The sequence below is a fragment of the Diceros bicornis genome, chromosome 4, assembly GCF_020826845.1.
Source record: "Diceros bicornis minor isolate mBicDic1 chromosome 4, mDicBic1.mat.cur, whole genome shotgun sequence".
Taxonomy (NCBI): Eukaryota; Metazoa; Chordata; class Mammalia; order Perissodactyla; family Rhinocerotidae; genus Diceros; species Diceros bicornis.
This window is the reverse complement of record NC_080743.1, coordinates 12,283,942-12,310,944: the sequence shown is the minus strand read 5'-3', so window position 1 is coordinate 12,310,944 and position 27,003 is coordinate 12,283,942. Positions and strand designations below refer to the sequence as shown.

The window sequence follows — 27,003 nt, the reverse complement described above, 5'->3', positions numbered from 1 at the left end:
TCTTTCTAAATCTCTGGCTGACCTCTGAACCACATATGCATGGGGCAGACTCTAAGCAGCCCAGGTGGGCTAAGAGAAGTGAATTGAAATTAGATCTTTCGCTCAGTGCAAGACATTGTTCTTACTATTTTGTCAGACTGGAATTACCTAACTCTTATTATCTACCTGTGGAGATCCTCTGCCCTCTTCAAGGCCCAACTCACAAGACATATCCTTGTAAAGTTTCTAAGTGATTCCACAAAGTAATTTTTCACTTTTATCCAGATTTACTTTACTCTTCCTTGTGTTTTAACTAGGTATTTACATGTCTGTATCACTAGCTAGAAAGTGCTTTGCGGGTAAGCAATGGTTTATTTACTCCTGTATATCAAGCATGTTGCAATGCACAGGATAGCTTAGTTGAGCTCAAATTTGTTACATTAAATTACATCATGATAATAAAAAACTATCTAGAATCTGACTACCTCTCATCCTTGTCTAAATCATCATCATGTCTGGCTTGCATTATTATAATTGCCTTCCCACTACTCTTGCTGCTTCTGTTCTTTGCCTATTAAAAGTATGTTCCCAACAAGGTAGTGAACCCACAGCTAACATCATACTCAATGGTGAAAAGCTGAAAGCTTTTCCTCTAAGATCAAGAATAAGACAAGGATGCCCACTCTCACCACTTCTATTCAACATAGTATTGAAATTCCTAGCCTGAGCAATTAGGCAAGAAAAAGAAATAAAAGGCATCCACATTACAAAGGAAGAAGAAAACTGTCACTGTTTGCAGATGACATGATATAATATATAGAAATCCTAAAGATTCCACCAAAAAACTGTTAGAACTAAAAAACGAATGCAGTAAAGTCGCAAGATACAAAGTCAATATATAAAAATCTGTTGTGTTTCTATCCACTAATAACAAGCTATTGGAAAGAGAAATTAAGAAAACAATCCCATCTACAATTGCATCAAAAAGAATAAAATGCTTAGGAATAAATTTGTCCAAGAAGGTGAAAGACCTGTACCCTGAAAACTATAAGTCATTGATGAAAGAAGGCGGCACAAATAAATGGAAAGATATTCTGTGCTCATGGATTGGAAGAATTAATCATGTTAAAATGTTCATGCTACCCAAAGCAATCTACAAAGTCAATGCAATCCCTATTAAAATTCCAATGTCTTTTGTACCTAATAGCTGTGTGACTTTGGATGGTTTATTAACCACTCTGGGCTTCAGTTTTCTCAGCCTCAAATTGAGTTGCAGAATTAAATAAGATAATGTATGTGCAAAAGCTCAACACCGTAAAGTGTTTTACAAAGTAACTAAATTTTTTAATAATCGATACTAATGGGTGTGCCCTGGATGGGAGATCTCTGAATTTATGGACAAATACTTTAACAGTTTGGTTTAAATTCTATACAAATTAAGGATTCTAGCCATTTGTCTGGCATCTTGCGAGAACCCAAGGTGCTCGATAAGAAGCAGAAATCACCAAAATGCCTCATGAGCTGAGTATACTGAAGTCATGGGTGATAAGTGCCGGCATTATGACGTGCCTCACCCTCTACCTCCCTTTCAGGTGGATGGCTCTTTGCCATCATGCTGCGGTGGGTGGCAGCTTGTCCCGCGTCATGTGCGGTGTGCGCCAAAGATGTGACCCTCTGTCACCAGCTAACCTACATAGTAGGTAATGAAACCAACAACTCTAAAAAACAGTGTCTTGTGTACCTGGTAAATTTGTTGCCATGCCTTTCATTGTACTGACTGCTCTCTGGGCTCAGCCTGGAAGAGCTAAACTTAAAGAGCAAGCCTTTCACAGTGACTAAAGAATGATGACATTATTTTATTTTCCTGTTCCCTGTGTCTCAACCAAAGCTTGAGAGGTAATTGAGATACTTTACCATTACAAAAGAATACCACCATTTCATGCAGCTACATACTTCTTTATAGAAGAAAAATATAGATCATTTTAATTATATTTTTGTCCACAATTTGTGCAGATTTGAACCCTACCTCTGGCTGGAAGAAATATCAATGAATCAAAAATCTGAAGTGCCATTGTTCAGCATTAGTAAGATTAAGTGATGTACCAGCAAAACAGATTATTATCAAAGTGCATCTAATTTTGAAAGTCTGGTCTTTTTTTATTGGTGGTAAATGAGCTGTAGAAATGCTAACAAGAAGCACTGCCTGTATTCATTACATACTGCTTGCTTAAGTCAACAATTTAATAAGACACCTTATTAACAAATTTGAGGAGAATGTGATTTACATCATGATATCTAAGAAGAGATAAACACGCTATAAGCTCTGCCAATGGAAAATTTTCAGAAACAAGTCTCAGTTAAGATGGAGTGAGAGAAGATGATTTCTTTTATTTCTAAAATCCTATGACTCTCTGAGAATTCAGAGGTAGCTGTTATTGTCATCCCTGACAGGAGAGAGACAGCTTCAAGGCTAGCTGGTTGTACACTGTTTCCAATCAGTATTGAAAACAACTTAAATACTAAACTCTCATCCTCTCAAATGGATTTCCTGACTTCACTACATATTTTTTTCTGATCAGAGATAGCTGGTGTCTGTAAGAAACAAATATTTCTCATCTACATTGCTGCACCTCTGTATCTCCCTTCTCATTTACAGAATAACACATTTGTGAGGTTAAATTTCATAAACACAGAGAATTAAAAGATTTGTGAGTGGAGCCTCTGTCTAGTGCTAGACAAGAAGTAATTGACAGAAACAATAGCCCGCTCCCTCAGAGTTAGTGAATCCCTAGAGGACGGGGGATCCATAAAAACAAAACTCCTTCAACCCATACCAAAAACAATGATGAGAAGAACAAAATGCCAAACTGGCCAGAATTAATAGAATTCAAATAATCAGCAATAAATACTACAAAAAACACCATGATTTAAGCTTGCTTGTGCCGTAGAGATGGGAGCAATTCTTCCAAAGGAAGGCACTCTGAAAATCCTTTGTCTTTTACTTTTTTTTTAAATTTCTTTGTTTCAGCGATGTTGTCTGAATTTCATAAGGGAATTGTGATTTGCTTCCCCCACGGTTGATTGTTCTAATATCACCTGTAGACCTCCCAGGGACAATGGACTCTTCCATCCTTATGACACTGTCATCTGCAGTCAAAACAATTTTAGCATGATAAAGATGTGTTACAATAACTCCTGATTATAATACATCTTTATTGAGTTAAAACGCTTTGATTTCTAATGACAGAGCAGTGATAGCTCTGAGGTGATTATGGTGAAGGGATTTAACAGTTGGAAGCCCTGAGTACCACCTGTCATCTCATGATGGACTTCATTGGAGGGAACAGATATTAGACAGGAAGCCAAGATGGCCGAGACTATAATGAGAACCCCACTGACTGATCCTCGGGTTGTCTGGAGAGAATATAGATCCTCACCAAGTTGCCAACTTTTAGCCTGGAGCTAAAAGGCAGAAACCAATGTTCCTCCACACTCCCCCCACCCCAACCCGCACCTTTATGTTTGGGAGAAAAGATGACTGACTTCACGGCATAAATATACATTGCTAATGGAGAACTGGTTAGGAAGCCAGACACAGACTCATCTTTGTACTGGGCCAGCAGGGCTGGAGCAGGTCAGCACACAGCCCCACAGAGAGGAAGCCTAAAAAACGCCACCTTCACAAAAACATCAATGATAATAATCCCAAACAATGAATTAACCTTGACATCTAAAGGAACAGATGGATTATGTTTCTCAAATAAACATGTCATAGTAACAAAGAATATAAAAATCCATCATTCTGATAAAGAGCCAGCTTCCCCTTCAACTAAGGAATGGGAGAATCATCTTTATTTTGTTTATTGTTCTTACCCAGGTGATAAGCTTGCTTGGAGGGTATAGATTATCTTTGCTCCTCACTGTACTCACCCGTGTGTATCTTGCTTCTAGTTTGTGCTTTTCTTCCCCACAGCAGCCCCTGTGACCACGAGGGTTTTAATCGTCACTGATGGATACCTCTCCTCTATAGAGAGCACAAATCTGTCTCTCCTATTTAATCTCGCCCTGCTCTCCTTGAGCAGAAATGGCATCGAGGATGTTCAGGAAGATGCCCTACATGGCCTCTCCAAGTTGCGGACGTTGTTGCTGGAGCACAACCACATATCCAGCTCCTCGCTCACCGATCACACCTTCAGCGAGCTTCGCAGCCTTCGGGTGCTGGTGCTCAGCAATAACGCCCTCCACACCCTGCGGGGGTCCTGGTTCCGAAACACCAGGGGCCTGACCCGGCTCCAGCTGGATGGCAATCAGATCACGAATCTGACAGACGCTTCTTTCGCAGGCACACATCTCCACAGCCTCAGGCATCTGGATTTATCTAACAATTTTATTTCCTACATTGGGAAAGATGCCTTCCGGCCGTTGCCTCAATTGCAGGAAGTGGACCTTTCGCGAAATAGGTTGGCCCACATGCCGGATGTTTTTACTCCACTGACGCAGTTAATCCTTCTGAGCTTGGATAAGAACCAGTGGAGCTGCACTTGTGATCTCCGCCCCCTTGCCCGGTTTTTAAGAAGCTACATTAAGTCCTCTGCTCACAAGCTCAGGAATGCCAAGGACCTAAACTGTCAGCCGGCCACCACAGCTGTGGCCACTGCAAAGAGTGTGCTAAGGCTGTCTGAGACCAACTGTGACACCAAGGCTCCCAACCTCACTCTGGTTCTAAAGGACAGAAGCGCCCTCCTCCCAGGGCAGGATGTGGCCCTGCTGACTGTCTTTGGCCTTGCAGGTATGCCAGGGAGAAGCGTGTCCTCCTCTTCTCACTCCTCTTGTCCATATGCCTGACGTACACTAAATGACGCCTTGCTCAGGCACCTGGGGAAATGAGCCAGGGCTGGTGAAAGAGAGAGGTTGTCAGTAGAAGCGGGAAGATGTTAGCTGATTTGGCACAGGTTGCAAGAATTTCCTGTTGCAGAGAAGCTGACTAACATAGAGGAAAGAGCCTTGCAGAACTCAAGAGCTCTAGTGCTGGTACAATTAGCACTGTGATCCTGAGTAAGTTCACTTGCTATTTAGACTTCAGTTTTCCTGTCTGTAACGTGGGAATAGTATCTGTGTTTCATCAATTATCCATTCGCCAAGGAGTACCGGTACATCCATTAAGACACCAGGAGACAGGGATTAAAGAAGTTATGAGACCCAGTCCCTTTCCTCAAGGCACTCACACCTGTGTGCCTCTCCATGGTGCAATAAGAATCAATGGGCCTTACCAAGTGCATTAGGAGATGCTATTATGCCAACCACAGGCATCCTACACTATAGTGGTTGTATAGCAGTGATTGAGTGCATGAGCTCTGCAGTTGGACTACCCAGGTTGGAATCTTGGCTCTGCTCTTACTTGCTGTGTGACTTTGGGCAAGTCATTTGACCTCTCTGTGTTTTGGTTTCCTCCTGTTTGGGAGTTTTGAATTCTTCTAAGATTTCTGTTTGTCCAACTCGTTCAAATACTTGGCCCATATCTCCCCAGGCTGACTAAGGAGAGATTAATATTCAACCCTTTAAATTTTCTATGGTAGTTTAAAAAAATTTAAACTACGCAGCAGCTATCAGGACATCTCACTGGATGAATGATATAAAGTGATGCTTGGTGTCATTAGTTGAAGACCAGATATGCATGAGATTTCTTGAGTTATCAACCTCCATGTGTATTTTTCCCCTCCGCCTGTAGTGCATGGTGAAACTCTCTGCACCTGTGGGTCACCATGGTGATGAGAAAAGTGTGTGTGTGTGGGGGGGGTGGTCCCCAAAACTGAAAAACCAGAGGCTCACAAATAGCATCCAGGACTGACCTGATGTATTTTGAACATGTGCTACAAATAATTATTCTATAGCGGCTTTCCAGAGAATTAATTGAACACCAGATTTTTAACTCCTGACAGTTAACACCTTTTTTTTTTTTGTGAGGAAGATTAGCCCTGAGCTAACATCGTTGCCAATCCTCGTCTTTTTGCTGAATGAGATTGGCCCTGAGCTAACATGTGTGCCCATTTTCCTTTATTTTATATGTGGGATGCTGCCACAGCGTGGCTTGATGGGCAGTGTGCAGATGCGTGCCTGGATCCGAACCTGTGAACTCTGGGTGGTCGAAATGGAGCATGTGAACTTAACCACTATACCACCGGGCCAGCCCCCGGACGGTTACATTTTTAATCATGATAGATGGAGACCAACGTCAGGTTTAGATGATGGAACTACCACTAGCAGTAATCAAACTCACTTGGAAGTGAATTCAAATCTTCTCAGAAAGATAAATTATTTAAAAAACTGTGTAAATACGTCAGTAATTGTATGTGTTAAGAAATAACTTACCATAAAAGATAAAAGCAATAGGGCAGCAGAGAGTTTTTCCTTAAATGTGCTTCTTAGAATACTAGTTTGAGAGGACAATTAATAGACACGCCAACAAAAACACACGGAGATGCACCTATAAGCAATAAGTTGTGGCGTTCAAATAGATTTAGGCAATGCTGGATTAAACAAAGTGAAATAGGCTTCATTACTGCACCATTTCTCATTGTCTTTCATTTTCTAATGAGCATTATGAATATCTAAGAAAAAGAATACGGAGAATTTCTCCATCTTATTTGACCATAAACTCTTTTTTTCACAGAGGATTTCACTGAATTAGTGTTTTGCAAGACATTATTTTGGAAATATTACAGTAGGATAATTTTCAGTATCTTCTAGGTATCTTTTATACCTATTTTCAGAAAAGATTTTACTAACTTATCAACTCTGCATTAATGTAGAGATAGATACAAATTTTGGAAGACTCCTAATGTTTTGTCAAAATGATAGGAAGCTTAATATGCATGGATAAATTCTGATTAATTATAAATATGATTACATATATGTTAGGTTATAGGGTGTGAAATTATCATAATAATGTATCCTTCACTGAATAATTGTTAAAGATACTATTTTTAAAAGAGATTCTTTTTAAAAAAAAACTCTGACTTTTGATATCAATTTATTCCATTAAGATTCTACTCCTGAAGTAAAAGTGTGGTCATTTATCTACACCTCTAGATTGTCGGAAAAAGACTTAGAACTATAATCTGGCCTCTGATTCCATTTTCTTCTTCAGCTATAGATAAATCATCACAATTCAAAGAAATATAAATAATCATATTCAGTGAATTTAAAACTAAAAAGTGGTTATTTGGCACCAAACACTGACATCTTGACACTTCCCATTCTGTGACCCGGTGGATAAAAAGAGAAAGCCTTCATGAAGCTGCATCTTGCTTTTGATACTTCAACGAGAGCTTATCATTAATTTTGTGTTTTGCTTTGTTTTGTTTTTCCAACTCAGAAAGATTGTCAGAACACTTTTTAAAAATAGCAACAATGCCCACGGCAATGAAAATTCAGCCATCTTAAGCACATTCAGCCTGCCTACAAGCCTCATTTGCTGCTTTTGCTCTCTGCACTAATGGAAGGCGACCACACCTGAGTGGTAATGCGATCCAGACACTGCTCTAGCATCAGCAGCAGGAGATGAGTGGTTCCTTGCCCATTAGACACAATCAGAAGAGAAATTTTATCCTATAATCAGATTATGCCTACTCTCATTTCAATGGTTGATGCATGTATTTAAGGAAATTTAGGTCTTGCTTTCCTTTATTATTTGGTTTAGTAGCTGTATTAGCCATACAAAGTATTCTCTTAATGATGTGTTTTTTGGATTTTTTTTTTCCTAATAGCTGAGTCTTCTAGGAAGTAATAGGGCAACACAAAACCTAAACAGCAGCAGCAGCAGCAATCATAACCATAAGTCACAATGACCACTCATAGAACCTTACTATAGCAAAGCACTGTATTAAACATGTTGCATATATTATGTCATTCAATCTTTGAGCGGTGTTAATTATCCCCTTATTTTTCTAAGGAAAAATAAGGCTCAGAGAGGTTAGAAAACTTACCCAAGAAAAGTGTCAGAAGAGAGCTTTGGATCCTGAGTTTTCTTATTGCATGTAAGAGATAGAGTATTTCTAAAATTGTGTTATTTTCATATATTTTTAACATTTTTAAACCAACACTCTTGTTTGGAATAACTCAAATTTTAAGATCTGGCAATAAAAATATCTGATCTAACTTTTGCTATTACTCTTAAAAAATGTGTGTCTTTAATAGAAATTAAATGATTTCAATATGTTGTAGCCCTCTCCAACAGTGTATTGTTGCCAAGTAAACTAAAATGGGGCTTATAAGACCTCAAGATCTGGTAAAACACACAAATGTTGGAGGATTTTACCAGAAACTGCTATTCTCTTTGGTTAATCTTCATCTTTAACAGAAAAAAATGAAACAACCATGCCTGACACCTTCCCTTTTTTTTTTCAAGTTTAAAAATTATCATCACTTTTCCACTCAAGTTGTCTGCAATGGAGAGAATCAGGCATGATGCAGTCAATCAATGAGCCTGGAATGCTGGCATCGTCTCATTCACATCTCATTCATCTAGAAATGCCTTCACTGCCAGAGTCAGGGAACTGAGTTCTCTGGGGGAACCGACTTGCCCAAGGTCACACAGCAAGTTGTAGGCAGAGCTGGACTTAGAACACAGAGCCCCTAACTTGACTGTTATTGACACCATGTATCATCATCACCACCATTATCACTATGATGTCTTTCTGATCATCATTTTGGGGATCTGTAAGATTAGACCGCTAGGAATTTCATTATTAGAATTCATAAACAGAATTCTTTCTGTTTATTTAAGAATATTCAGCAAACATTTCTGGAGTGCTTCCTCTATGCCTGAGTAGTGGGCACTGGAGATATAATGTTGAACAAGACCGAAAGGTCCTCTTCCTCACAGTGCTTGATTCTAGCAGGGGAGGACAGATGGTGAACAAGAAAATGAATAAGCAAACATAATAATTTTATACTGGTATAAGTGCCAAGGGAAAAAGGAAATCCTTGTGGAAGACAGGGAGATGGGGTATAACTCAGAGACTTTGGTTTGAACATCTAGGTGGTTGAGGATGCCACTGGTTGAGATGAGAAACAGCGGGGGAGAAGCAGGTTAGACTCCGCTTGAGCTTGAGAAACACTGCCCATTATAGTTTTATTCAGAGGAGAAGCTATACCTACATAGAAAATGAAACAACAGGGCCAGGCCGTCTGGGATTAGATGTCAATCATTTTACTGTGGGAGTTCATAGAAGGGAGTGATCTTTGCAAAATAGGAAAAACAGCAAAGGTATAGAGAAATGTGGAGGTATTGATTTAGATTTTAAAGAATAAATAAAATTCAAATAAGCAGAGATAGGAGAAAGTATTATAAGCATCACTAAGAGCATACACAAAGGCTTAGAAGGACATTTTAAGACTAATGAATTGAAGAGTCTGAAACATAGTGTTTGAATGTGGGAAATAATGAAAAATAAGGCTAGGAAGGGAGGTTATAGCCAGATTGCACTGAGTCTTGAATGTCAAGGAGTTTGGCCTTTATGCTAATAGGAATACAATGATGTATTCCGAGCTAGGGGTGAATCCTTTAGGAATGATTAAAATATAGCAATAGCTTGTAGAATCAATTTTTCTTTTTGAAGAGGTTATGGTATATGAGAATTTCAGGGTATATACTAAATGAGGTCTATTTTGTGGATTAACTATGGGATTAAGAAATTGGAAATTTGGAATTACACTGGTTTCCCATAGGCAGAAAAAGAATTTTAATGCAGGAATTATTTTATCTTGAATGAATTTTAGTCCATGAAAAAAACCTTTTTTCTACCAGACATTCCAGATGGTATTGTTTCTTATAATTTTTAACAGATACAAAGAAAGATTCAAATCAGAAAACAGAACAATGTCGATTAAATAGCCTCTCTCTGGACTGATATTTTTCCACATGGTGATTGACTTCCCATGCATTCCAATGCCCTTTAAGCCATTAACCTTGATATTTGTGGATTTCACATCTGGCGATTTATATGTTTCTCCTATGATGTTATCTTTTAATGGTCTCTCTATTTGTCACAGGAGCTGTTGGTCTCACTTGCCTAGGTTTAGTTGTATTTAACTGGAAACTCCAACAAGGCAAAGCAAATGAACACACATCAGAAAACTTTTGTTGCAGAACCTTCGATGAATCCCTGTGTGCTCATGAGGCAAGAAATTACCACGCTAAGGGATACTGTCACTGCCACTTAACTCAGGAAAACGAGATAAAGGTTACGTCCATTGTGGGATCCAGAAAGGAAATGCCACTTTTACAGGAAAGCAGCCATCAAGCAGCACTGGCCTCTGAGTCCACAGCCCTTGACAGATCGTTTAGAAACCTGAAAGGGAAGGACCATGGGGCAGACAGCACATTCTTCTGCCTCGGTGGCAGACTGCTACAGTCAGGATGTTCAGAGCCTCCTGGGAATATGGCAGCTCTTAATGAAGCAGGCTTATTTACACGATATTGTCCAAGAAGAGTTGAAAAGCTAAGGAATCTTGAGCATGGGGAAGGCCAACCTCAAACTCTGCCACAGCATGTAACAAGAACAATAGGTGAGTTGTATTGTTTTAGAAAATCCAACTCTGTTTAAATCCCTCTGAAGGAGGTGGCTTCCTTTAATTTCCTTGACAGAGGAATTCCATAAAAATCATTGTAGCACCAATCTATTCCTCTTCTAAAGATACTGAGGCTGTGTGCGTGTGTGTGTGGGGGGGTGTGGGTATGTTTGGGGTGAGGTGTAGATGGAGACTCCCCACCCTCAGGAGGTGAGAGTACATTTTGCGCCTGTTGGAAAGTAAATTTTTTGACCCAACACCTAACAATGTAAAAAAAAAAAAAAAAAAAGAAGCCTCTTAAATAGCAATAGTGCTGTTAAGATTTATGGGACGCTGAGTATCGGCTTCCAATCCAACATCCTTCGAGCAATTCTGCAGTAAGCAACCTTCTCAGAGCATGACATGTTAGAGGAATGGGCCTTCTAATGCTAGTGATTCATTTCAGGAATGATGTCAAGACACATACTTTGCTTGCTGAGCTGTCAGAGATGATAACTTCCCAGTCCAGGGAAAGTCAGGACTTAATTCATGGTCCCATGTTGGGAGCCAAGTGAATCTGGCCATGACATCTACCCACTGTACACGGGCGACGTCAATATTTAGGTGGAGGCAATGAATTAAATGTCTTCCTTTTTCTTCCTGAATAGTAAGGCAATGCTTTCAGGCTCAGCAGTGAAAAGTTTGACAACTGCTCTGTAAAGAAGTTCCTGTCATTTATTTGAATTGGTTTACAACAAGCAGAGCTTTCTCTCTGAACATGAATGACAGAGGTGCTGCAATAAGAAATTCTTACCATGGGGATCCAGCCCTCAGGAGGGATTTGGGGACAATTGGAAAAGAACGAAACTGTATGTTATTTCACGTGTGGCATAAGGCAGGATGTGAATTTATCCCATTGTATCCCCAGACTCCAGTTCTTAACAGTTTCTGGGGACTGATGATTTGACTCAAGAGAGCAATGGCCAAGGAAAGAAACATCTGCCATAGAAACCAGATCAGATGGGTTTTATTTTATAAAGAAATAAGCACTTAGTCTTTCAATAGAATCATACCTTAGGCAGACGCTTCTTTTTGGCTTTGTCCAACGCCTTAACCTCTCTATGGGAAACTCCTATACTGGAGGGAATGTGGTCTCTTAACCATTTAAAACCCAGTCCCTTGTTTCACACAGAGAACACTGGTTTGTCAAATTAATACAATTACTTTTAAGAAAGACTTGAAATTTTGCCACATGCCAGGCATTGTATTGAATCCGGATTGGACAGGTATTTGAGAAGTAAGCAACCAAGGCCACACCTGCTCCAGAACAGAAGTCAGTAAGAAGCAATCTTACTCTGATTATGCCTTCTCACTTGGGAACACAGAATCACAGTATTTCAGGGGTAGAGGAGACTTTAGAGGTGTTCTAGTCCAAAGGTCTTAATACTTATCTTTGAGTCACAGAACTCTTTTAGAATCTGATAAAGGCTACAAATTCTTTCCCCAAAATAATTTTGTACCCACATGAAGTTCCCATCTAGTCTAATCTCCTGATACCCAGTGAGTAAGTGGCTTCTCCAAGATCACTCAAAAAGTTGAAAGCAGATCTTAGATTAGAGTTAGATGCTAGCCTGGAGCTTAGTTCACCTCTGTCTTTCTATCACTGGACAGAAATACTTCTTTCTTCTTCTGGATGAAACAAAATTTCACAAAATAAGAGAAAGTACAGTTATAAGATGTAATTTTAAACTTAATATGCATTGTGGTTAAGAGGATGGGGTTTAGTGTCAGACAGATCTGGGTCAAGTTCTGCCCGTGTCATTTAGCTGACATGTGACTAGGGGAGACCATTCAGCCTCTCTAAGCTTGTTTGTTCATCTGTACAAGTGATAGGATAACAGGGCTTGTCCACTGGATCAGGTCTCTTGTGTCTATTAAATGAGATAATGAATGTACAATATTTAGCACAATGCCTGGCTCTTAGTATATACTCAATTAATGGTAAATATTACTATTATTTTGTTTGATTAATATTATTTAACATGTATCATTAATATTATATTAACATGCCCAACTTAAAAGTCCCAGAGAGAGATTTCTGCAACACAGACTAGTCCATGTGCCAAAGTACTTATTCATTTAACAGATATTTAATGAATAGTGTATTAAGTGATGAGAAATAAGACAGATGTGGTCTCTGCTTTGATGAAGCCAACAGTATCACAAATATTTCTCTTTTGTTGTTGAGGTTATTCTCTGTTTGAAACCTGAACACTACTCAATACTGAATCATGTTCTTCCTCATATTTAGTTCCAAGTGGGAAATGAATGCAGAAAAACATTACTATGGCCATTTGACAAGAATTTAGATATTATTCATATTTAAAGCAAATCTAACCAGCAACTAATCTAAAGAGGTATAACTATGAACATTTTTATTTCTAATTCCACAGCTTTTAAGTCAGCATCACAACTGATTAAAATGTGGCCATAAAGAGTGTCATTGCACACACACCAAAATGCCAAACGTCCTTTGTGGCTTTGGTTAAAAATTAGGAAATATTCAAGAATTGCCATAATCAGAAGAGCCATTTTTGTACCTTTCATAAGATTTCTAAGCATCTGTTTGGTTGGGGTAATAAAACTCTGCTCAGTGCTAAATTCCTGCATTTATTGTTCAGCAGATATCAGCAGTGACACATTTAGTAGAAGATATGCAACATCCGCTTCAGCCTTGGCAAGAGAAAGTCTTGAAAAGCATTTAACAAATGAATCATGGCAGCCTCCAATAGAAAAAGAAGACAATGGCTTACAACCTCACAGGCAGAGACATTTTATTACAAGCTCATCATCCAAGCCTTGTGAGCCTGAGGAACACTATGTACAAAAGATCTTACAAAAACATAGATCAAAATATGATGATCCATGTGGACTGTTAAAACGGAGCAAGCCTAGGTATTTTCAGCCGAACAATTCTCTTATCTGTAAATATGTGCCCTGTGATCAATTTCAAGATTACATGAAAAAAAAGAAGCCAAATCGTCGAGAACATTCAAAGCCCAAGAAGGAGCAAATCCAAATTAACAGTGCAATAGAAAGATTTCTTATGAGTGAGAACAACATGGAATTATCGGGGTTATCAACAAAAATCAAGAAAACATATTCCCCTAAGAGTGTCAGCTTCCATGATCCTGATTTAGTAGGAAAAAATAGGTTAGTGATGTCACCCAAAACATCAACCCATTGGAAACAGCAGAAAAGTCAAAGTAACCACCTGACCACCTTGGATGTCAAAAATTGTAGCAATCCTCAGGAGAAAAACAAAGGAGGAAAATGGCTTACAGATCCACAGATTCTGAAAAAGAAGAATACCAATCAATCTGACCTCAAAGGGAACATTAAAGGACAAAATTTAAGGATAAAATTAAATTTACACCCTTTTAGAAAAGTCAGAGTCCATCCAGAAAAATCTTTGCCAGAACTCCCAAAGAAATGCAAACAAGCATTGTTACCTCCTAATAAACTATCCAAAGCTTCTGAGAAAGAAGCGAAAACAAATCTTGTGTCCTCTGCCAATTTCTCCCAACAGCCAGAGAGTAACAACTATTTTAGACTCACTTCAAAGAGGCTGCCTCTCAAACATGTCCCAAAGCAGACCCCGTATTACAAAAAAACCACTAAAAAGGCTCCTGTGCTCAGTGATAACAACTCATCTGTAGTGAACCAGAGCTCTGTGGAAGGCAACAGTCAGCCTGATGATCACATTCCTTGTAGAAACCCATCAACATTGCTTCAGCCCCCACCCACTGTAGCTGAACACTGGTGCTCACACTCTCAATCCTCAAGTGAGCAAGCGGAAGGTGCAACTCATCTTGCATTGGAAGTTCCTGGTTATTTACCAACTATTTGGGAAAATACAGGAAGTGATATTTTACCATCCGGCTATTCCAGGGAGGCAACTGATCAAAGGGCACCAGAGCCCACTGAGCCCACGGAGCAGGACAAATTGAGGATCAGTGAGCTGAACAAGTTTGCTTTGTCTCTGGGGAATCAAACACAACTTGTAGGTGTCCACAAGACTGATGCCTATAAGGAACATACTTTAGATCAAAACCAAGCTTTACAACACATAGAGCGACACTCAAGTCATGAACAGCTTGGAAATGAAGAAAAAATATTAATGACAAAACCCAAAATGTCACATCAAATTGTGGAAAGTTGTATTATGGATGAGGGAAATAATGAAGAAGGAAAACTTCCTAAAACAGAAACTTAATATTTCTCTCCCATTCCCCAGACACAATCCAAGGGCAAGCTAACATTTATGAAGACAAATTCTACTCCATGCAAAGATACACTAGAGCTTTCTAAGGATACCAGTGTTTCTCTCAGAACTCAAGCCATGTGGCATCTCACCAACAGTGGCGAAAAAGGAATTGTCAGCGCAAATGCATTGCCCAGAGATGACAGCACTGAAACACTAGAGATAAAAATAGTAGGAAAAGAAGAGAAAAAAATGCTCCATGAAAGCAAGGCAAATTCCAGTATGTTAATTAGGACCACACAGATGACCCTAAGAGGCACTACAAAAGAAAAACAGCAAACCGGGGAAAATGGAGAAAGTGTAAAACATATATTATATGATTCAAGCTCTGCTGAGGCGACTATGACAGCTAAGGATTTGAGCATCACGAATGCCCATGAAACCAAAAATAGACTACCTCGTAGTGAGACAGATCTTAAAGTTAACAGTAACACGCATACTTTGAGAGAAGCTCAAAATATTCAGCCAGATAAAGATAACAGTGCACATAAAGAAGAAGGAAGGACAGCAGAGACGCAGGAAGCACTTTCTCTCTTACCCGAGTTAAAAGACGTTAGTTTTGAGGCAGAAAATGAGGTGCCTCTAATTCCTCGAAGAACAAATGAAGCTGAAAACTCTGCTCTAAAACCTACACTGTATCCACCATCTGCTGATTATGCTAATACACCACCCTTAGAGGCAGAACAAAGTGAACAAAATAAGTCAAATAATAATCATTTTCTATTTCAGCTTTCTTCAAAAGGACACACAAACACCCCCTAGCCTTTGCATGCATTTCAAATGCATTATTTTGGAGGAAAAATCCCCAGTAACTCTTTGTTATCAATGAAATAAAAATACACAGTTGAATATAATGCAAAAATCATAGATGGAGCCAGAAGATATGTTTGACACCATTAATTGGGTTTGCTTCTCTAAGGAATGGGAAAATGGGAGAGAAAAGTTTTGCCTAGTTCTGGAAAAGAAAGCAACATTAAAAAAAAGAAGCCTTAAGCAAATGAAAGATTAAATAAGAAAAAACTACTTGAGCAGATTTACACTTGATGTTTATTTTATGGAAATTAGTATACACATCTCAATTAGTGGTATTACAATATTGCTTTCTACACAGACGATTATATATTCATATTTGTGCCTGATCTGTTTTCCTAATTATGTTATGAAAATAAAAATTGAGCTTTGTTTGTTAACTGTAGTCTAGCTGATATACATATTGGTATATTTCAACCATTTGCAACTGTTCTGTTGACAATTATCCTAGATCATAAGTAGAAGTTTTTAAAACCTGTTATTTCTCTAAGAGAAAAAAATTACGGATTTCCAGGGGTAGTACACCATTTCTGTAAAGTCTGTAAAATCCTATAAATCCACTAGGTGGAGATCTCAGCTTCAATCATTTTAGAACAAAAGGGGCTTCAAGAACAACACAATGGATCCTGAACAAAAGGAATTTTAATGAGCTTTATTGCCAATTGTTATTAACTTTAGATTTTGAAGACTAAATTCCCCATTAGCATGTAAGCTTTCAAGGTTTGATCTCTTGAGTTTAGCGTGCCACTGTTGTTTGGTGTGAGTACTCCTCCTTGTGCACAGGAATTAAACGTCCTTATGAATATTAGATTTAAAAGCAATAGTAGAATAAGCCTCTCTCATTCAAAGCTACACTTATTTGAAAGATAGAGGTATACTCAAACAATTTTATTATTGATATGCCAGTAAAATGTTGAAAACAAACCTTCATGGTATAGAATATTACAATATTTCACCTACTGGGAAAAGAGGTTGCAAAGACAACTAGCTTTCTCCGCCCCTATCTCCACATCTAAGTCTCTGCATCTTTATATCTACATTCAGCAACATTATAAAGCCTAAAAGACTCTTAGAACAACGTAAATATTACTTACATGCCCCATCTACCTTCTGTTTTCTTTCCTATTTAGAATTGCCAGCAAAAGACATAAGTTTCTTATTTTGAAAGTCCCTAACATTATTCTCTCTCTTTTTTCTCTTTTCTCCCTGGATTCAAAATTTCCTTGCTTTTAACTCCAACTCCTCTCCCCTCTATTTTTGTTCAGCCTCTCTGCTTGAGCTTAACTCCTATGCCATCTGTCTGCCTCCCCTGATCCCACCTCATTTGGTTAAGCACCTTTAAGGTGAGAAGAGCATTGATGCCGACTTCTTGCACAATAACTTTCCTGGATTCTAGTTGACAGCTCCCTCAGTTTTGTAGACCAGGTTACTTTTTTTCTCGGTAGCTATCTTTCTTTTTCCTTCCTTTTTTTTTTAAGCACCTTCACCTTACTGCAGAGCCTTTAGCCTTGTTTCCCTCTTACTGGCAACAAGCTCCCTGATATCTAAGGGTCTAACGAGTACTCTGGTCACTAGCTGATTCTCAGAAGGCAGCGATGACGGTTTTCCTGAACTCTTTCCTCTCTTCCATTTCCCAAATCCAGTCTTTTACCTCCTTATGATGTTCTGTTTCCTCTGAAGTAGTTCTCTTGCTCCTGAATCCCCATGGTAACCACTGTAGTCTTTGAGTAGTGATCGACTGGATTCCTGCAATAACAGCTCAGCTGGAGGCTCTGACTTCAGTGTCTTTTGTTTCCATTTCAGCCCACCAGTTTTCTGTCTTTATTGGGCACAAATCACCTGTTGCTTGTTAAAATGCAAAGTGCCAGGCTCCATCCCAGAGACTTGGATTCAGTAGATTTAGAATAGGGCCCCAGAATCTTCATTTTAACAAACATTCCAGGGTAACCTGAAGCGTAATATGCAGCCCACACGTTAAGAAACAATGCTTAGCTATTCCAATGCCCACTAGAAGATAATTCAGGGCCTGCCTCACTATAGGAACTACACACAGTTCTTTGAGTAAGTGAATAAATCCTTTCATACCAAACTCAGACAAATTTTCCCAAAAAATTACCTTTATCATATCTCTTCACTACTTTAGGGACAAAAACATAATTGCCTAGAATTTTATGTCCAAATTCCCTACTCTGTTTTCTAAAGCTTTTTCCAAAATCTGATCCCATCTAACTATCCGGACTTTTTTCCACCTCTCACTGTTTTCCAATAAGCATTTCCCATCCCCATAGGCTGGTGTTCTCACTGTCCTCTTCCATCTCTGTGGGTCTTGCCTAAGAAGGCATACATAGGAGACAATAACGTGCTTCAGATTCAAGGAGTGAGGCAAAGACAGACATGAAAGAAAGAACGAGTAGTGAAGTTGATAACCTAGAAAGTAACGACCAGGAGAGCATGGTGTTCGTGTCTAAAGATGAACTTGCTTCAAATAATGCCTATTACAGAGATTTAACCCCTCAGTGGCTACAATGTTCCAATGACTAGTAAGACTCTCCCTCAAGTCATTTCTCTCAATGAATTTGCACATGTTCTCTGTGCTTGGACTGTTTTACTTTCTCACCAGCCCCTTTCATTCAGCAAACTCCTATTTATGCTTGTGATCTCAGCTTGTGTCACTTCTTCCAGGAAGACTTTCCTGACCTACACTGTCTCTTTGTCCCCCACATTCTCGTGTCCTTTACTATGCATTCTCATCCACTCTTGTTTTCCTTCATTTTGGCTTGTAACTATAAAATCATTAATGTGTTTATTCAGTTAATCTCCATATGACCACTAGGCTGGAAGCTCCATTGAGAGCACATCTTCATTGAATCCCCAGCTCCGGTTCCTGGGGCTGTATATAGTAGATACTCACTAAATAATTGTTGAAGGAAACAATGAAAACTAGCCTATTGTTTCCTTTTTCTTCACCACTCAGCCTACTGACATGGTGAAGACCTTACAGGGCAATGCTATGACGACTCAGGCATGTCACATACAGATGCAGCTCAACCTCTCAATGCTGGGGTGGGTACCATAGCCAAGCCAGGGCCCACCTGACCGACAACCCAGATATTGACCACCACTCAGAGACTTTGCTTTCCCGCTATGCTCCTCCTCATCCTCCTCCCTGATCCTCATCCCTAGGATGTGCTGACAGGCTTCACTGCTTAGCAATAAAACTTTTCCACTTAAGCACTTGATTTTGGGCCTCTTAGAAATTTATTTTTTAATCTTAAATATACTCTCCTTTGGCCCTATTCTGTTTCTTTTTCATTTTCCAGCCTGTTACTTGTGGCATCCATTCTACCCAAAAAATGCTTTTAGAAGCTGCCAATGACTTGCTTCTATCTCCAAATTAAAACTCCTATATGTCCCTTATCTACAATCATGAAGAGTCAGTTAATAAAAGCAAAAGGGATTCCCTTGATTGTTACTTTATGTTATTCTTTGGAACAGCTCACACCCCACCAAGAGAAGGAAATTCTAGATTAGGTGCTTGACACACATATTCCTAGAAAATATGCCTGCAGCTTATTTTAAAAGACAAGGAAAGCTTTACACAAACTATTTTTTTTTTTTTTTTTGTGAGGAACATCAGCCCTGAGCTAACATCCGAAGCCAATCCTCCTCTTTTTGCCAAGGAAGACTGGCCCTGGGCTAACATCCATGCCCATCTTCCTCTACTTTATATGGGACGCTGCCACAGCATGGCTTGACAAGTGGTGCATTGGTGCGCATCTGGGATCCGAACCTGCAAACCCTCTGGCCGCCGCAGCGGAGCGCGCACACTTAACCACTGCACCACCGGGCCGGCCCCTTTTGCAAACTATTTTAAGTCACATAATTTTCAAAACAAAATTTTCTGGACATTGCAATTCAGATGAGAGATTGGAGGCATTGATAAGCAATAGTGGTATTCATTCATTTACTCAACAAATACTTTTGAGCATCTACTATGTACAGGTCTAGGTGCTGGGGTTACAGCAGCAAACAAAACAAACAAACATAAATACCTGCTTTTATGGAGCTAACATTCTGGTACTGAGAGAAGACTCTACACAAATAAATATATAGAGTGTCAGATCGAATGGTCAGGAGAAGAGGTTATTTCTTTGGACATACTCAATCCTTTTCCCATAATCTTCACTTTTCTTCATAAGAGTTTCCGTCTACACTTGTGGGATTGGGTAATGACTTGGTCTGGGTTTTCTCTTTAGAAAAAGAATGGGAAACTTGCTTTCTCCTTCCAAACATCTGGACTGGGGCTTATTCTGTTTCCCCTTTGGTGAGAGCCTTCTTGAGATGACAAAAGCCCCACTTTATCTGCTCCCTTGTTGAAGAGAGATAAAGAGCCTGGGAAGGATCTGAAACAAGGTCGAATAAGAAAAGGACAGCAACAGCTAGGATGGTCTGGCCTGGACAAATAAGGGCCATTAGGCCTTTATGTATGAGGATCTCCAGTGTGAAGAATGTGAACTAATTCCCTCCACTCAGAGCAGAAAAATCAATGTGGACTGATGTCAAAATACAAGGATTTCAATAGGCAACAAAACATCCTGGCAGCGAGATTCTTCGACACTGTACTAAACTGTGTTATCAGGAGAGAGTGGCAGAATCTCCTCCTTTGTCAACCTCTGAGAACAAAGCAGACATCAATCTGTCTGGTATAGTTAAGAGGAAGCTTTCCTCAGACAGATGGTCTGGGATTTCATTCTGGGATTATATGACTGTTCCCCTCTACTCTCTTAGATCTATGATTGTATTTAAAAATATTTTTTCACTGTTTACATATCCTACTGTACTTATTCCTTCCCTAACATCAATCCCTCCACTTGGACCCTAAATCTATGTTCTTAACCACTTTGTCACACAGCCACTCAGAGAGTAGGGAAGGACCAGGACCAGGGCTCTTGCCTCCTGCTGGAGCCAGTGCTACTAAAGACCACTTGTCATGGGGCCCCTGCCTGAGGCCTGCCTCACGGTGGAAAGCCTACACAAATCCATCTTATGCCGAACTCCTTTCTCCAGAAAATGACTAAGTGTGGCTCAAGTGTAGTTAATAAAATTGCAGCTGAGATGAGACTGTGAGTCATCTGTCATACCCTGGTCTCTCTTTTACTAATCAGTGCGAGAAACATTTCAAAATCAGAGATCAGCAGCAAAGAAATATGCGATCCTTGGACCTTGAGGCAATTAGAGACTAAAGAGCAGAAGGCAAATCAGTCTTCCTGCCTTGACAGTCTTAAAATACACACTAGAAGTAGACTTCGGAGTTACACTATTGGTGACAGATTTTGACCATAACACATTTTCTAAGAGGAAATAAAAATTACTCACTTCGGGACACGCATTCCACCCTCGCATCAGCAGAGCCGATATGGGCTTGGGAATGGAATAGCCAATGGGAGGTCTGATGTGGTGGTAAGCCATGTCTGCTGCGGCAGCCGCTGCAAAACAAATGGTCGTGTCAGTTTTGAAGTTCACGTGTTCATTTCAAGAAACATATGAACAGACAATAAAAAGTGATCAGCAATCAATCTGTGCAACACCAGCAGAGATTCCTAGAGAGCTCAATGCTGTTTTTTTAAATGCTTAAACAAAATATTGGATAATTTGATGCTATAAGTTTATCTTTATAACTGTGCATTCATTCAGTTGTTAATTCAACAAATACTGAGCAAAGGGAATTTATACAGGAGCAAAAGAACACAAAAAGGAGCTTTCAAACGGCAAGTAGTTTAGTGTGTGTGTCTGAAGTGCAGGGTGTGTACATGATGTTATAGGAGGCAGAGACTGAAAGGTAGATTGGACCAGACTGTCCAGTGTCAAACCCCAGGCTAAAGACCTTATACCTGACACAGCAAGACATGGGGTGCCACTGAACTTTGCACTTCTGAAAACAGCTCTGTCACTTGGGCAAAACAGATTATTTTTTTAAGCTTAAATTCCACTGCTGTTTACAAGAATGTTGAGATTTTAATTTTTAATATTTATAAAGTAGTTATTATTTGCTAAACTTTGTTATGTACTTCAAATCCATCATTTTAGCTAATACCACTCATTAATTAAACTCCTTAGTGTTGCTTGTCTGCTTGGATTTCTGAATATTGCTCCTCTCAAACTCCCTATGACTGTATTGTGGTTCTTGGGACTTCACTGTAGAGTCTCAATTGCTGACTATTTTTCTGTTCTGCAATCAGTGATTTCTACGCTCCCTTGGAAACCAAGCTTATAGCCACTTTTATGAACGTGTTTTGTATCAGGTATCATGGTAGATACACACATAAACTCTTTCAATCCTCCTAACAACCACACAGGGTAGGTAGTACTGTTGTGTGTGTGTGTGTGTATGTCTGTAACTAGTTTTTAATTTATACAACATTTAAATATAACTGGTAGTTGGAGCAGCCTCCTATTCTAGATTCCATGCTCTCTTCAGCCACTTCACATTGAAAATACTTTGTAAACAACATATGAAGCTCTTTTTACTCCTCAGAAAAATTGCTCTGCACCAGCGAGAGCCTAAAGCTCCAAGACACTCCTGCCTCCTGTCTTCTAGATGGTGATGTCATAAGCATCTGTCTATACCTTGACGACTTTTGAGATATAACCCACAACCACTACTTCTCCTCCACCAAAGTTTACTCCAGTTAAACTCTGTTTATAGATCTACTTCCAGTAGATCTAGTGAAATTATATGTAATATAACTTGATCAACATTTGCTTTACGAATCATTCAGAATTACCATCTAATTTTGCCAAATGTAAAATGTATACTTGTTCTTTGTAGAATTTTAGAAAATAAAAAGAATTAGCAAGAATAAAATCTTATTCAGAAAGAACAATTGTTAAAATATTTTGAGTATTTCTTATATATTCTTTATGTCACTGAGCTCATCAATCCAATATATGATTATGTAATACTTTTTTCCCCTAAATTAAATATAAGCATTTTCCCATGTTATTAAAACTCCACGTTAAGATATTTTTAATGACTCCGCACTTAGTGTGATTTATTTAATCATTCCTCAATTTGGGGTTGTTCAAATTTGGGTATAAACACTTTAACGAATAACTTTTTCAATATGACTTTTCTGATTTCACAGGCTATTTACTTATGATATTTTGAGGGGTGAGATTAATATGTCGAAGGGCATAACTACGTTAAAGACTTTGGATACATACTGATAAACTATTTTCCTGAACAGCTATACTACTTTAAACTCTCATTAGCAAATGTGTGAGAGGGCTTTCATTACACCTGAAACAAAATTAGGTTTTCTCATATTATAAAATATTTTGCTAATATGAGAGGTAAATACATCAGCTCATTTGTTGTTGTTTAAATTTTGTTCTTTGATAAGTAGTGATGCTTAATATTTTCCCAAATATTTATTAGCTATCTGTATTTAAAATCTTAAATTCATGTCCTTTGCCTGTCTGGCATTTTAATATTTCCTTGCAACAGCCGTTCTAATTGTCTAGTGGTTCCAGGTTGAAGACAGAGTCAGGAATTTCACTTCTGCTTTTGTCTTCAATGCCCTTTTTCGAATATTTGCCAGCCATTTCTTGCCACTATCTGGTAGAGTTATAGTTGCTGACACAATGAAAAAAATAAACAGAAGACTCGTCAAAACAAACTTAGCAAACTTAACATGTCTTATAAAATGCGTCTTCTGTGTCACAAAAAACTAGCCATGTTAGGTTCCTTCCATTGGCTACTCTTGACTATTTTTAATTCTTTTTGGAATGAGGTAAATAAATAAGGAAACAAACTGATGCTTAATGATCACTGATTTGCGGAGTCTAATTTTTCACGTTATGACCATTTGGATATTGTTGAGCTGGTGCAGCTCTAAGCACCAGTGTAGTGAACACATTTAAACCAATTATACATATCCTAATGGGTGGGGAGGGACTATTCATAAAGTGAGTTAAGCTCAGATGCAGGTGCCAAACGTCTCCTTTGAAACTCTTTTAGACTGTGATATCAAGAATATAAAGTTACTTGTTAGCTTCTTGGCACTGTGTCTGGAAAATCAGTTTGACATGAACGGTATTTAATTCTTCATTATTCAAAGTAGATTCTGCAAGGCCTTGGCATCTCCTTCTCCCTTTGCTTTATGCACTCTTGGCAGTGATACTACTCATCAGCACCTCTGCCAGAAAGTGGGAGGTGCAGGCTGAGGGGTCATGGGATTGAAATTTGTCACCTTTGAGATCGTTTTGTCGGTCTTGCCTAAGTGGCCATGCCACACTAGCAGCTGGGAAATTTTCGAGTATTCTAGATTCGAGAAAAAGACTGTCAGCTCATTAATCTAATTTTTACCTTAACTGCTACATAAAATATGTTAAATGATTTACGTAAATATTGGTTTCTGCTTTCACAACTGACATTTCGCTATTAAAAGAGAATAAGGCTAAATTAAAAAATGTCCATAACTATTTATTGAACATCTATTATTTCTTTAGCACTACCTGTGATAACTATCAATAGTTTAGTAAAGCTTATAATCTAGATTCTAGAGTAGGACTCTCCAATAGAACTTTCTGCAATGATGAAAATGTTTTTCTGCGCTGTTCAATATGGTAGCATATGGCTATTAAGCACTTAAAATGTGGCTAGTGTACTGAGAAACTGAATTTTTAATTTTATTTAATTTCAATTAATATAAATATAAATTTAAATAGCCATGTGTGTCTAGTAGCTTCCAATTCTAAAGCACAATTCTAAAGCATAGCTGTCTCCCACTCCCATTATCCTGAATGAGACTTGAATTAAACAAAATTTTGTGAGTCAGCCTCAAGGGTGTACATAACATGGTGTCAATTTGTGGATTTAAATCCTTCATTGTTTATCAACAGTTCATCAAGAAAAGAAAAGACATGGATGGAGATTGTCAGTGTTGTCTCTCAAAAGAGACAGGCCAGCGAACTACAGAAAAGGCATTCAATGCAACATTTGATAACCTTTATTCATTTATTCATGTGACAAAATGTATTAAACATTATACATGAGCGATAATAGGCTAAGAAAAAAATGAAGTGTTATGCTTTTCAATAAAACTTGGTAGATCAATGAATAATTAATAAAGAAACGAATTACTGGATTTTTCACTGCTTTTTTATGGTTCAATCGCAAATTCTGAAATGTAATACCTTTTTCCTGGAATGCTCTTCCCTACCATCTTTTCCTGTATTACATCTATAGACATTTAGGTCTTAGCTTAGGTGCACTGTCTCTGGGTGCCCTTCCTATGTACTCCCATAGCACCCTGCACTATAATAGCATGTATTATATTACACTTAGTTGTCTATTTACTTGCTTGCCTTTGCAAATAGATCATAAGTCCCTTGAGGTCACGGACCGTGTCTTTTCACCATTATATCTCCTGTGCCTAGCACAGTGACTAGCAATTAGTAGGCATTCAATTGATACGCACTGAAAGAATCAAAAAATGAGATAGTTTAAAGTACAATTTCACTGGAAGTAATACAGATCGTGGTATATAGCACTCAGTAAACATTTATTTTACAAACAAATGAAGATGATGGATCATTGTCAATTTCTTGCTCATTATTATGTTTTTAGGCCAGAGCATAATGTCTAGTCATCAAGAAACATTGTAGAATGAGTATAATGTTTAGTTTAATATTAATTTACAACATTGACATCTGATAGCATATTTAGTCCATAATACTACCTTTTTTTTTTTTTTTGGTGAGGAAGATTAGCCCTGAGGTAACATTTGTTGCCAATCCTCCTCTTTTTGCTGAGGAAGATTGGCCCTGGGTTAACCTCCGTGCCCATCTTCATCTACTTTATATGTGGGACACCTGCCACAGTATGGCTTGATAAGCAGTGTGTAGGTCCATGCCCAGGATCCGAACCTGCAAACCCTGGGCCGCCGAAGCGGAGCACGGGGCCTTAACTGCTAAAACACTGGGTCGGCCCCCATAATACTATCTTTTGTTCAAGACATTTGGGCAGAGGCTTCAATAAACTGAAGCAGTATGACTATTAAGAAATGCCCTTAACGAGGAAATCTGGAGGCCTAATTTCCAGTCTGGCTTTGCTTTTAACTCTCTGGGAGATCCTAATTAAGCCAATTTGCCTCTGTGAGTATTAATCTCTCTAAATGTAAGATGAAGCAGTGAGGACACAGTGTAATGGTGACAAGCATGGGCTTTAGGGACGAGGAGCCATGCACTGAAGTCTTCACTATCCCTCTTACTAGCGTGTGATGTTGAACATATATCTTATCCTAATAGAACCTAAACCGCAGGCTATTGTTAGAATTAGCAGCGATAGTGTGCATAGAGCATCTGGCACATTGTTGTCTTTCAATAAGTGTTAGCTGTTGTTGCTATAAGTGTTTTCATCTACAGATCTAAGAGTCTTACTGATTCCTTTTAGTCTGAACCTAGAAAACTAGATATCAAAAAGATTGTTGTATAATTTCTGATCTGTTTAGACCAGAAATCTTAGTTCCTTTTGAGGTTTTCTTCGGGTATGAATACCAAGTAAACTATTGCACTGAGTCACTCCAAATTACAAGGCTACAAACCATCTCATCTGTCATCAGCCCCCGCTCATAAAGGAATATGGCCATTGTGGAGAGGATGACTATGCAGCTCTCCATGATGAACTTAATGAGCTATACATTGCTTATGGATAGATTCTGAATTCCTAAAGTAACCCATCACTTACTCTCTTATGTTTTATAAAAGTAAATCTAGGCATTCATATAAAAAAAAGCAATAAAGCATAATATTTTGTTTATAAGTTTTGACTAAGATAAAATTGCCAGAATTTTTTTTCAATTTTGATTGTGTGTATGTGTGTTCTAAATAACAGAATTGATTCTACTTCATTGTTTTTAATGTGCAGGGCTGTGGTGAAACAAAGCAAACGTGTTCTACCATCCGAGCAAGAGCTAAGACACATTCTTTGTTAAACTGACACTTTTCGATGATGTATCACCAGAGCATATAGCATCTGAGAGAGACCATGAGATTGCAATCTTGAGATTGTACTAAGGATGGCTTAATTTTTTAAACCGCATCCCATTCCCATTATAGACTGTCAGAAGAATAGATTAATTTGCACCATTGTCTGTTTTCATTGCAATCTTTGTCAGAGTAATGAAGTATCGAAATGTTAATATCAGCTATATTCATAGAAATATCACCATCCATTGGACTGATTTGATCTTTCCAGTGATCTGTGTAGTTATTGGCTGGCTCTGCTCTTCTCAGTGATAAACTGATAAAGATTAGCACAGCAAACATAGGGTTTC

General features: G+C 38.6%; 2 protein-coding genes across 2 annotated transcripts in view; one reads left to right on the top strand and one right to left on the bottom strand.

Annotated features, from left to right (window-relative positions):
- TNNI3K (TNNI3 interacting kinase) overlaps window positions 1-27,003 on the bottom strand; it is a 270,883-nt gene that overhangs the window by 56,757 nt on the left and 187,123 nt on the right. Inside the window, exon 21 of the mRNA XM_058538296.1 lies at window positions 21,041-21,150. Within this exon, the coding sequence (XP_058394279.1) occupies window positions 21,041-21,150 (110 nt within the window). The remainder of the gene's footprint in view (window positions 1-21,040; window positions 21,151-27,003) is intronic.
- Window positions 1,592-15,616, top strand: LRRC53 (leucine rich repeat containing 53). The gene is given in 4 exon segments (XM_058540315.1): window positions 1,592-1,679; window positions 3,953-4,768; window positions 10,033-10,548; window positions 13,215-15,616. Coding segments are annotated over 4 exon segments (3,822 nt in total).